At 46.2% G+C, this 12,613-nt stretch overlaps 1 protein-coding gene across 1 annotated transcript in view; it reads left to right on the top strand.

Moving 5' to 3' along the window:
• Positions 1-12,613, top strand: part of RNF8 (ring finger protein 8) — a 28,209-nt gene that overhangs the window by 7,950 nt on the left and 7,646 nt on the right. Inside the window, 4 exon segments of the mRNA XM_075863514.1 lie at positions 1,650-1,704; positions 1,707-1,777; positions 6,052-6,705; positions 10,235-10,297. Of these exon segments, the coding sequence (XP_075719629.1) occupies positions 1,650-1,704; positions 1,707-1,777; positions 6,052-6,705; positions 10,235-10,297 (843 nt within the window).

The raw sequence follows: 12,613 nt of genomic DNA, 5'->3' as shown, positions 1-12,613 counted from the left end.
TGCGTTATATATCAGGAGGGGGTTATATACGCCCTCTGAGATATATATATATATACTATACCTGGAATATCACCTCCCCCTCCTGATATATAATATATATATACTATACCTGTAATATCACCTCCCCCTCCTGATATATATATATACTATACCTGTAATATCACCTCCCCCTCCTGATATATATATATATACTATACCTGTAATATCACCTCCCCCTCCTGATATATATATATATATTATACCTGTAATATCACCTCCCCCTCCTGATATATATTATATACTATACCTGTAATATCACCTCCCCCTCCTGATATATATATATATACTATACCTGTAATATCACCTCCCCCTCCTGATATATATATATATATACTATACCTGTAATATCACCTCCCCCTCCTGATATATATATATACTATACCTGTAATATCACCTCCCCCTCCTGATATATATATATATACTATACCTGTAATATCACCTCCCCCTCCTGAAATATATATATATATACTATACCTGTAATATCACCTCCCCCTCCTGATATATATATATATACTATACCTGTAATATCACCTCCCCCTCCTGATATATATATATAATATACTATACCTGTAATATCACCTCCCCCTCCTGATATATATATATACTATACCTGTAATATCACCTCCCCCTCCTGATATATATATATATATACTATACCTGTAATATCACCTCCCCCTCCTGATATATATATATATATATACTATACCTGTAATATCACCTCCCCCCTCCTGATATATATATATATATACTATACCTGTAATATCACCTCCCCCCTCCTGATATATATATATATACTATACCTGTATATCACCTCCCCCTCCTGATATATATATATATACTATACCTGTAATATCACCTCCCCCTCCTGATATATATATATATACTATCCTGTATATATACCTGTAATATCCCCCCCCCCTCCTGATATATATATATACTATACCTGTAATATCACCTCCCCCCTCTGATATATATATATATACTATACCTGTAATATCACCTCCCCCCTCCTGATATATATATATATATACTATACCTGTAATATCACCTCCCCCCTCCTGATATATATATATATACTATACCTGTAATATCACCTCCCCCCTCCTGATATATATATATACTATACCTGTAATATCACCTCCCCCCTCTGATATATATATATACTATACCTGTAATATCACCTCCCCTCCTGATATATATATATATACTATACCTGTAATATCACCTCCCCCTCCTGTATATATATATATATACTATACCTGTAATATCACCTCCCCCTCCTGATATATATATATATATACTATACCTGTAATATCACCTCACCCCTCCTGATATATATATATATACTATACCTGTATATCACCTCCCCCTCCTGATATATATATATATACTATACCTGTAATATCACCTCCCCCTCCTGATATATATATATATACTATACCTGTAATATCACCTCCCCCCTCCTGATATATATATATATATACTATACCTGTAATATCACCTCCCCCCTCCTGATATATATATATACTATACCTGTAATATCACCTCCCCCTCCTGATGTCCTCGCGGTGCTGCCTCGTTTTCAGCACTTCGTGTCTCCTTTCCTCCAGGTTTCCTTGGGGCGAGGTCTTGGCGTCACGTACCAGCTGGTCTCCACCCTGTGCCCCTCATGATCTCCCGCACACACTGTGTCTTCCGGCAGAACGCCGAGGGTCAATGGACTGTCAGCGACAACAACGTGAGTCGTTTATCCGTGTTATTCTTTCTGCAGCGATTTCTTTCAAGTCACATTCATATGTATAGAAGAGGCGCAGAAATGTCTTCAACAAATCTGCTGCGTGTGAACTTACCCTTTATTAACATAGTGAAGAACGTTAATAACCTGGAGCGTGAACACGTCTGCAATAGTCCGCTGACCCAGGTGTAGGTAATGGTGCCCGGACGGCAACCGAGACACCGTAAAGCTGTCACACCCGGCCTATTTCCCACTCAAATAAAAATGATTGTCCATTTGGTCATCAGTTGTTTATCGGTGGGTTGTGACCTCCGGGACCCCCACTGATGAGCACAATGAAGGGGCAATGTTTGATAAGATGAGCTGCAGTACCAGGATAGTAAAAGTCCCTAAGACTAGGCCTCAATGATAGTCCTGGAAACCCAATTTTGTGTGTCCCCCAGTGTGACACTAGATGGCGCCAGGTATCCTATTATTATATTTATTGCTTCTCTATCGCCAACCTATTCCGCAGCGCTGCACCGTTATCAGTCGAGCTCACAATCAAAATGCCCTTTCTGTATGTTTTTTGGAGTGCGGGAGGAAAGTAGAGGAAACCCACGGAGAACATGCAAACTCCATGCCGAATCCAGGGCCCGAACGTCAAAGTGCTAACCACTGAGACACCGCGCGGTCTTCATGGTCCGTTTTCTTATTTGTGTTATTTGGAAATGTTATGACCGTATCAATGACCCCGCTGCCCCTTCTGATCAGCGCTGTGCAGAACGACTGCCCTGGCATCTTGTCTCCCTTCATGCCCAGCACTGCTGTAAACGTGATCATAATTCACGAGAGCAGATCATGATCTACGCATACACTGGACCAGCAGGGGGCAGCAGAGGGGTACAAAGTCCTGCATCCTGAGCACTAACAAAATGTGTAACTTTTCCGCCGCTGATCTCTGACTCTCCTGATCTTTCCTTGTAGATCGCACCCCCATCCCCCTTGTAGATCACAGCACCACTTTTAGATCGCAGCACCCACCTATCCTTCTTGTAGATAGCAGTCACTGTCGCTAGGGGCTGAATCCCCGGCCAGAGGTTGCGACACTTTGACCAGGATACAGATCTAGTGGGAGCTACAGTGGCGCTATCTACAAGAAGGGAGGGTGGGTTTTGCGATTTACAAGGAGGGGGATACGATCTGTATAGAGGGGTAGTATCTACACAGCGGTGTGGCTATATACTAGGAGTCTCTGTTCCCCCACACAACTGCTGTTCCGTACTGTATCATTTTGTTCCACTACAAAACAGCATTTCCATAGGGAAGCAGAGACCGAACGGGCAGTGATGAGGCGGCGGGCAGAGCTTCCTCCTGCAGCACGGCGCCACTGAAGAATCCATTCAACAATTCTGTTAAAAAAAACTGAATCGTCAGTGCCCTTGAGGCCGAATTAATCAAATGAATTAGATTTATCGCCCAGCCCTAGTATGTACACAGTGACTCCACCAGCAGAATAGTGAGTGCAGCTCTGCAGTAGAATACAGGATATAACTCAGGATCAGTACAGGATAGGTAATGTATGTACACAGTAACTCCACCAGCAGAATAGTGAGTGCAGCTCTGGAGTATAATACAGGATATAACTCAGGATCAGTACAGGATAAGTAATGTAATGTATGTACACAGTGACTCCACCAGCAGAATAGTGAGTGCAGCTCTGCAGTAGAATACAGGATATAACTCAGGATCAGTACAGGATAAGTAATGTATGTACACAGTAACTCCACCAGCAGAATAGTGAGTGCAGCTCTGGAGTATAATACAGGATATAACTCAGGATCAGTACAGGATAAGTAATGTAATGTATGTACATAGTGACTCCACCAGTAGAATAGTGAGTGCAGCTCTGGAGTATAATACAGGATGTAACTCAGGATCAGTACAGGATAAGTAATGTAATGTATGTACACAGTGACTCCACCAGCAGAATAGTGAGTACAGCTCTGAAGTATAATACAGGATGTAACTCAGGATCAGTACAGGATAAGTAATGTAATGTATGTACACAGTGACTCCACCAGCAGAATAGTGAGTACAGCTCTGAAGTATAATACAGGATGTAACTCAGGATCAGTACAGGATAAGTAATGTAATGTCATGTACACAGTGACTCCACCAGCAGAATAGTGAGTGCAGCTCTGGAGTATAATACAGGATATAACTCAGGATCAGTACAGGATAAGTAATGTAATGTATGTACATAGTGACTCCACCAGTAGAATAGTGAGTGCAGCTCTGGAGTATAATACAGGATATAACTCAGGATCAGTACAGGATAAGTAATGTAATGTATGTACATAGTGACTCCACCAGTAGAATAGTGAGTGCAGCTCTGGAGTATAATACAGGATGTAACTCAGGATCAGTACAGGATAAGTAATGTAATGTATGTACACAGTGACTCCACCAGCAGAATAGTGAGGACAGCTCTGGAGTATAATACAGGATATAACTCAGGATCAGTACAGGATAAGTAATGTATGTACACAGTAACTCCACCAGCAGAATAGTGAGTGCAGCTCTGGAGTATAATACAGGATATAACTCAGGATCAGTACAGGATAAGTAATGTAATGTATGTACATAGTGACTCCACCAGTAGAATAGTGAGTGCAGCTCTGGAGTATAATACAGGATGTAACTCAGGATCAGTACAGGATAAGTAATGTAATGTATGTACACAGTGACTCCACCAGCAGAATAGTGAGTACAGCTCTGAAGTATAATACAGGATGTAACTCAGGATCAGTACAGGATAAGTAATGTAATGTATGTACACAGTGACTCCACCAGCAGAATAGTGAGTGCAGCTCTGGAGTATAATACAGGATATAACTCAGGATCAGTACAGGATAAGTAATGTAATGTATGTACACAGTGACTGCACCAGCAGAATAGTGAGTGCAGCTCTGGAGTATAATACAGGATGTAACTCAGGATCAGTACAGGATAAGTAATGTAATGTATGTACACAGTGACTGCACCAGCAGAATAGTGAGTGCAGCTCTGGAGTATAATACAGGATGTAACTCAGGATCAGTACAGGAGAAGTAATGTATGTACACAGTGACTCTACCAGCAGAATAGTGAGTGCAGCTCTGGAGTATAATACAGGATGTAACTCAGGATCAGTACAGGATAAGTAATGTAATGTATGTACACAGTGACTCCACCAGCAGAATAGTGAGTGCAGCTCTGGAGTATAATACAGGATATAACTCAGAATCAGTACAGGATAAGTAATGTAATGTATGTACACAGTGACTCCACCAGCAGAATAGTGAGTGCAGCTCTGGAGTATAATACAGGATATAACTCAGGATCAGTACAGGATAAGTAATATAATGTATGTACACAGTGACTCCACCAGCAGAATAGTGAGTGCAGCTCTGGAGTATAATACAGGATGTAACTCAGGATGGGTACAGGATAAGTAATGTAATGTTTGTACACAGTGACTCCACCAGCAGAATAGTGAGTGCAGCTCTGGAGTATAAAACAGGATGTAACTCAGGATCAGTACAGGATAAGTAATGTAATGTATGTACACAGTGACTCCACCAGCAGAATAGTGAGTGCAGATCTGGAGTATAATACAGGATGTAACTCAGGATCAGTACAGGATAAGTAATGTAATGTATGTACACAGTGACTCCACCAGCAGAATAGTGAGTGCAGCTCTGGAGTATAATACAGGATGTAACTCAGGATCAGTACAGGATAAGTAATGTAATGTATGTACACAGTGACTCCACCAGCAGAATAGTGAGTGCAGCTCTGGAGTATAAAACAGGATGTAACTCAGGATCAGTACTGGATAAGTAATGCACTGTTCACACTGGGTCATTGATTCTGTTTTTAGAGGGTCCATGATGGATATAACTGATGTTTTGTAATGGATCTCAATGAGTTAAAGGCATCGTCTTTCCACAGCCCCTGTATATAAGTCAGATAAGTGCTGTATCAGATTTAAGAACAACTTATTGCAGGTAAAGGTCGTCATATCCTGCTGTCTGTATAGACTCACATGACCTCATTGCCGCCATAGTAATAGAGTACGGAGCCGGAGGTCATGTGTGATGGTCACATGATGCCTTTTATGTGAATTGATATGGACCCCCTTTATCCTGCGTTGTGTACCGTGCGCAGCATTAATAACCACAACTCGGTTTAAAAGTCAATACTTGGAACTATTAGGTGGTTTTTATTTTTCTTTTGTTTTTTTTGTCTTGTAGAGCCTCAATGGAGTTTGGCTCAATAAAGAGAAGCTGGAGCCTCGGAAACCTTACGTCCTGACCAAAGAGAGCAGCGTCCAGCTCGGCGTGCCTCTACCCAACACGGAGAAAGCAGAGTTTGAATACGAGCTGGTGCAGGAAAACCTAGAACAGATCCGACCGCAGCTTACTCGTCCGCTGCCGGGGAAGAGCAAGTCAACCAGAACCAAACGTAAACTTAACTGTGAGGACTCCGAGGCCTCCGGGACAGAGGGCACCTCCAGCATGTCCAAGGCTAAAATCCACCGCGTCTTAAGAGACACCAATGAACCAACCAGATCACACAAGACGGAGATGTCCAAACAGCCCACTGTGAAGGCGGAGGCGGCGGCAGCGCTGGAGCTGGACAGCTCCATGGATGGTGACTCGATGGCCGCCACTCAAACACCGTCTCATAGCACCTTCCATTTGACCAAAATGAGGCAGTCTATTGTGGAACTTAGGAACCTAAATGTTCAGGTCCAGGAGAAGCTGAAGAGCCCACAGCAGAGCGGATCTACAGGCAGCAAACAGGAGCTCCAGGACCTTCAGAAAGAGCTGAGCAATAAACGCGAGGAGCATCTCCAGAGGGTCAACGAACTGAAGATCATCCTTCAAGAGGAACAAGGAAACCAGGTACGAGTAGGAGAACCCGGTGCAGACGCTGAAAGGGAAACTGTCAGCATGTTCATGCAGCGCGACACAGCGACACGTGCCCTCATTACACCCAACCATGTCCTACTAAAAAAACACTGCATTTTTATTACTTGCATCCATTGTTAAAGAGAACTTGTCACCACTCCTGATATGTCCGTGACATTTTAGTAAATCTGCTGTTCCTCTGCTACACCTCCTGAAAATGTATAACTAATCCTACAATTGGGCATTACTATTCCACTTGTTAATAGGGTGCGTCTCTACACAGATGAGATGGACACTGTCCGCACAAGGGCATTCTAACACCCAGTCGTCAATTTATTCATACTTTTCCAGCAGGAATAACAGAGGAACTGGACTATGCAGAGCTCTAAGGCCTCATGCACACGACCGTAGCCATGTGCACGGCTGTGATTTTCGGGTCGGCCGGCAACGGACTGTCATGCGTGAGCTGCCCACAAATCGCGGGCCATGCACCTGACCGCGGCCATTATTATCAATGAGCCCGGACCGCAGAACACGGCTGTAATAAGGCTTGTCCGTTCTTCCTGCGGTCCGGGCTCCATAAGAATGAATCAGGCCGCAATTCTCCCGTGGATTTTCGGGGGAATTGCGGCCGCAAAAGCACTTTCGTGTGCACGGGGCCTGAGAGAAGGCGCTTCATTCAATTATTTCATGGGAAATGTAAATATTTACTAAATGAAGTATGTCGGAAAAGATGACATTTTTTTAACCCCTTCCTGCCGCAGCCATTTTTCAGATTTTCACTTTTGTATTTTCCTCCCCGCCTTCCAAAAGCCGTAACTTTTTTATTTTCCCGTCAATATTGCCATATGAGGGCTTGTTTCTTGCAGGACGGGTTGTAGATTTTCTTCGCACCATTTATTGTACCATATAATGTAGTGGGAAACAGGGAAAAAAATATTTGTGGAGTGGAATAGGAAAAACTGGGTGGAGAGAAGCGGTAGAGGAACCGCCCAGCAGACCCTTCACCCTGAGCTTGGCACTTCATGCGGTCTGCTGACGGGGTCCCTTTAAAATGAATAAATCCCCTTGTGCACAGAGCTGTCCTATGTGTAACAGAACACAAACAAACCCTGTGTAGTCTAATCCGGCCGCCGTACTATTTACAGGGGGGCTTCACCTCTTATTTTAGATGTATAGGAGCTATAAAAAAAAGTGACTGAGCTGCAATACCAAACAGCCCATTGATAGGAGGGGCGCTGTTCCTGGTTTAAAAACGCCTTTCTACTAATATAGAACCCCCTTAATGTGACTGTAACGTCTGATCACACTAAAGTTGCATTTGACCGCGACACTTTGGTTTCTTGGCTGCGCCAGTTGTTCTACAGACACCGGGAAACTACTGGGAGTCTAAACTGTGATCACTCATCAAACGTCACCGTGCCGCACTGCTCCCAGCTGACTGTTAGGCCGCCACCTCTGCTGCTATGTGACCGGGCAGTGCTGCGGAATGGGGGGGGGTTCTCCAGTATTTGGCATCACAGAAACGTTGTCTCTTTTTTTTAACTCGTTTTATTGAAAACATCTAGTACAAATGCATTGACATCTTACACTGTATACAAAAAGGAAAGCAGAGATGAGCACATTACAAAGCATTTCAATTTGACATATTTAAGAAGAATACATACACGTGTGCAGACAAATAATATATCCCTCCTGGATGACGTACTGAGCCCAGCACGGTGACAGGAGCGATGGAGTCATTACCCTTTAACGAAGTGTCAGCGATCTGCGGATGTCGTGATGTCTGTGCGGGGTATACCGAGTCTCCGCTGATTCACCTCATGCCTCCCATATTTTATAGAATTTATCAAGGCATCCTCTCTGCTTATACATTATCCGTTCATAGGGGATGATCGAATTCACAAGTGATTTCCACTTATTCACCTTGGATGGATGGACCCGCGTCCTCCCAAGAGCAATAGCCTTCCTTGCCATAAACAGTATTTCCCGAAGGAATATTTTAATGTAATGCGGCCAACATTCGTCTTGGAGAATTCCGAACAAACAAATCTGCGGAGTTGCCGGGACTGGGATATGCAGAATTCCAGCTGCTACCCCGAGTACCTCATCCCAGAAAGAGGAAATAAATGGACATGCCCAGATCATGTGCCAGAAGTCGGCCCTGGGAAACAGACACCTGTGACACTCCGTGCTCGGATATCTACCCATTTTTTGTAGCCTAACAGGAGTGAGGTAGCTCTGATGTATCATGGATAGTTGTATCATCCTGTTATTGGCCGCTGGGGACACATAGAGCGGGGAGGATAGGATCTCCTCCCAGTCCTCCTCAGTGAGGTCGGGTATCTGCTCTCCATTTCTCCTTTACCGGTAGTGGTATGCTGACTTTGGCCGATATGAGGGATGTGTATATGGCAGATAATAACCCTCTGGGTCCTTGGGATCTAAATACTCCCTATCAGTGGAAATTGTGAGAATGCCGTATCTGGGGCCGGGAACTGGGCCCTGAGAGCATGGCGCAATTGCAAGTACCTATAGAAGGCAGTCCTGGGCAGTGTAAACTCCGACTGCAGCTGTGTAAAGGACTTGAGACTGTTTCCCTCATATACATCCCCTATATTGTGTGTCCCATATTGAGTCCAATATACTGGAGCCAGGTCCTCTGATACCTGGGTCAGGAGTGGGTTTGACCATAATGGCATGTCTGTCTGCACGTCAGTGTACCCGTAAATGCCCTTTGCTGCTGACCATACCTGGGAAGCCACCCTATGAACAGGTAGTACATTCTTGAGTGCATTCATGGGCCCTTCCAATTCTGGCCAAAGGGTAGGTATTTGCAGGTGAACCGCCAGGTACCGTTCTCTACTTGTCAGTGTCGTGTCATTTACCCATGCTTTTAAATATCGTAATTGCCCCGCTAGATAGTACAGAAAGAGATCCGGCAAGGCAGCTCCCCCCTGTGTTTTGGGCCGTTGCAAAGTTGTGAGACTGAGTTTCGACCTATTGGCACCCCAGATGAATGTTGGGAATAAGGCATGTATCTGCTTGAAGAAGGTTTTGTACACCGGTGTCGCTGCGTGTTCGAGGACATACAGGCATTTGGGGAGGATGACCATTTTAATGAGGTTGATCCTGCCAGTTACAGCCAGGGGGAGAGGACTCCAGACCCTGAACTTGCCCCTTACATAATCCAGCAGTGGTACGATATTAGTATCATGATCATTTCTATGGTCCCGATTTATAATGATACCAAGGTATTTAAATGAAGAGACCACTCGTAGACCCTGTACGATGTCTGGCCATCCCATTCCCTGCAGGGGCATAAAAAACGATTTGGTCCAGTTAATATGAAGTCCTGAGAACTTCCCAAATAATTCTAAAGCAGTGATCGCCACGGGAAGCTTCTCCTTGGGTTGAGACATAAGAAGGACAATATCGTCTGCATATAAGCCAATTCTTTCCTCCTTTCCCCCCAGGCCTATCCCTTTGTACTCAGGGTAACGTTGTCTCTTTCTGATCACAGGGGGGTTCGTCGCAGGCAGAAGAGGAGCGTCTGAAGGAGCAGATGACACAAGCACTTAAAGAGGTGATGCAGATCTGTTATTAGAGAGAAGATATAACGTAGAAAGTGAAGCCGGTTACATGTGAAAGGTCGGAGAAGGAGCTGCTTTAATAATTTCTTTGGCTTGTGAGGATGTGAAAGGAACAGGACGGGTTCAGGAGGCGACCGGCCATCTCTGGGGTCTTTTGTCTTTTGCAATAAATACCACAGTAACTTAAAGGGTGGATTCAAACTTGGGGACTGTGATATTCTATGAGGGCTGTGATACTAGAAGATGGTGCTCTATAGTGATATTGTATGAGGGCGCAGTAATATTAAAGGGGTTGTCCGGGCACAGACCAGTTTCCACAGGATAGGTCATCAGTATGTGATCGGTGGGGGTCCGACACCCAGAACCTGCGCTGATCAGCTGTTCTGCCGGCCCCCGAGCAGCGGATGTTATGCAGTGTTCAGTGCTGGAAGCAGACTGCTCCGTACACTGTGTATAGCGGCCGTGCTGCAGACCTGCAACTCTGCTTCTGTGTATAGTGGCCGTGCTGCAGACCTGTAACTCTGCTCCTGTGTATAGCGGCCGTGCTGCAGACCTGCAACTCTGCTCCTGTGTATAGCGGCCGTGCTGCAGACCTGCAACTCTGCTCCTGTGTATAGTGGCCGTGCTGCAGACCTGCAACTCTGCTCCTGTGTATAGCGGCCGTGCTGCAGACCTGCAACTCTGCTCCTGTGTATAGTGGCCGTGCTGCAGACCTGCAACTCTGCTCCTGTGTATAGTGGCCGTGCTGCAGACCTGTAACTCTGCTCCTGTGTATAGCGGCCGTGCTGCAGACCTGCAACTCTGCTCCTGTGTATAGCGGCCGTGCTGCAGACCTGCAACTCTGCTCCTGTGTATAGTGGCCGTGCTGCAGACCTGTAACTCTGCTCCTGTGTATAGCGGCCGTGCTGCAGACCTGCAACTCTGCTCCTGTGTATAGCGGCCGTGCTGCAGACCTGCAACTCTGCTCCTGTGTATAGCGGCCGTGCTGCAGACCTGCAACTCTGCTCCTGTGTATAGCGGCCGTGCTGCAGACCTGCAACTCTGCTTCTGTGTATAGTGGCCGTGCTGCAGACCTGTAACTCTGCTCCTGTGTATAGCGGCCGTGCTGCAGACCTGCAACTCTGCTCCTGTGTATAGCGGCCGTGCTGCAGACCTGCAACTCTGCTCCTGTGTATAGTGGCCGTGCTGCAGACCTGCAACTCTGCTCCTGTGTATAGCGGCCGTGCTGCAGACCTGCAACTCTGCTCCTGTGTATAGTGGCCGTGCTGCAGACCTGCAACTCTGCTCCTGTGTATAGTGGCCGTGCTGCAGACCTGTAACTCTGCTCCTGTGTATAGCGGCCGTGCTGCAGACCTGCAACTCTGCTCCTGTGTATAGCGGCCGTGCTGCAGACCTGCAACTCTGCTCCTGTGTATAGTGGCCGTGCTGCAGACCTGTAACTCTGCTCCTGTGTATAGCGGCCGTGCTGCAGACCTGCAACTCTGCTCCTGTGTATAGCGGCCGTGCTGCAGACCTGCAACTCTGCTCCTGTGTATAGCGGCCGTGCTGCAGACCTGCAACTCTGCTCCTGTGTATAGCGGCCGTGCTGCAGACCTGCAACTCTGCTCCTGTGTATAGCGGCCGTGCTGCAGACCTGCAACTCTGCTCCTGTGTATAGCGGCCGTGCTGCAGACCTGCAACTCTGCTCCTGTGTATAGCGGCCGTGCTGCAGACCTGCAACTCTGCTCCTGTGTATAGCGGCCGTGCTGCAGACCTGCAACTCTGCTCCTGTGTATAGCGGCCGTGCTGCAGACCTGCAACTCTGCTCCTGTGTATAGCGGCCGTGCTGCAGACCTGCAACTCTGCTCCTGTGTATAGCGGCCGTGTTGCAGACCTGCAACTTTGCTCCTGTGTATAGCGGCCGTGCTGCAGACCTGCAACTTTGCTCCTGTGTATAGCGGCCGTGCTGCAGACCTGCAACTTTGCTCCTGTGTATAGCGGCCGTGCTGCAGGCCTGCAACTCTGCTCCTGTGTATAGCGGCCGTGCTGCAGACCTGCAACTCTGCTCCTGTGTATAGCGGCCGTGCTGCAGACCTGCAACTCTGCTCCTGTTCACTTGTATAGGAGCGTTACTGCAGCTCGGCCGCTATACTGTGACTGGAGACATCCGGTGTGGGGTCTGGGTGTCGGACCACCACTCATCCTATATTGATGGTCTCTGCTGTAGATCGGTAATCTGTATAGAAAAACCAGGCTGTGCCCGGACAACCCCTTTTTAGAGCGCTCTGGACTCTATAGTAATATTGTACATTAGGGGTCTTTCAAGTTTT

This window comes from Rhinoderma darwinii, chromosome 4, assembly GCF_050947455.1.
Source record: "Rhinoderma darwinii isolate aRhiDar2 chromosome 4, aRhiDar2.hap1, whole genome shotgun sequence".
NCBI classification, from domain to species: Eukaryota; Metazoa; Chordata; class Amphibia; order Anura; family Rhinodermatidae; genus Rhinoderma; species Rhinoderma darwinii.
The sequence above is the reverse complement of the archived record's forward strand: the minus strand, read 5'-3'. Positions and strand labels throughout refer to the sequence as shown.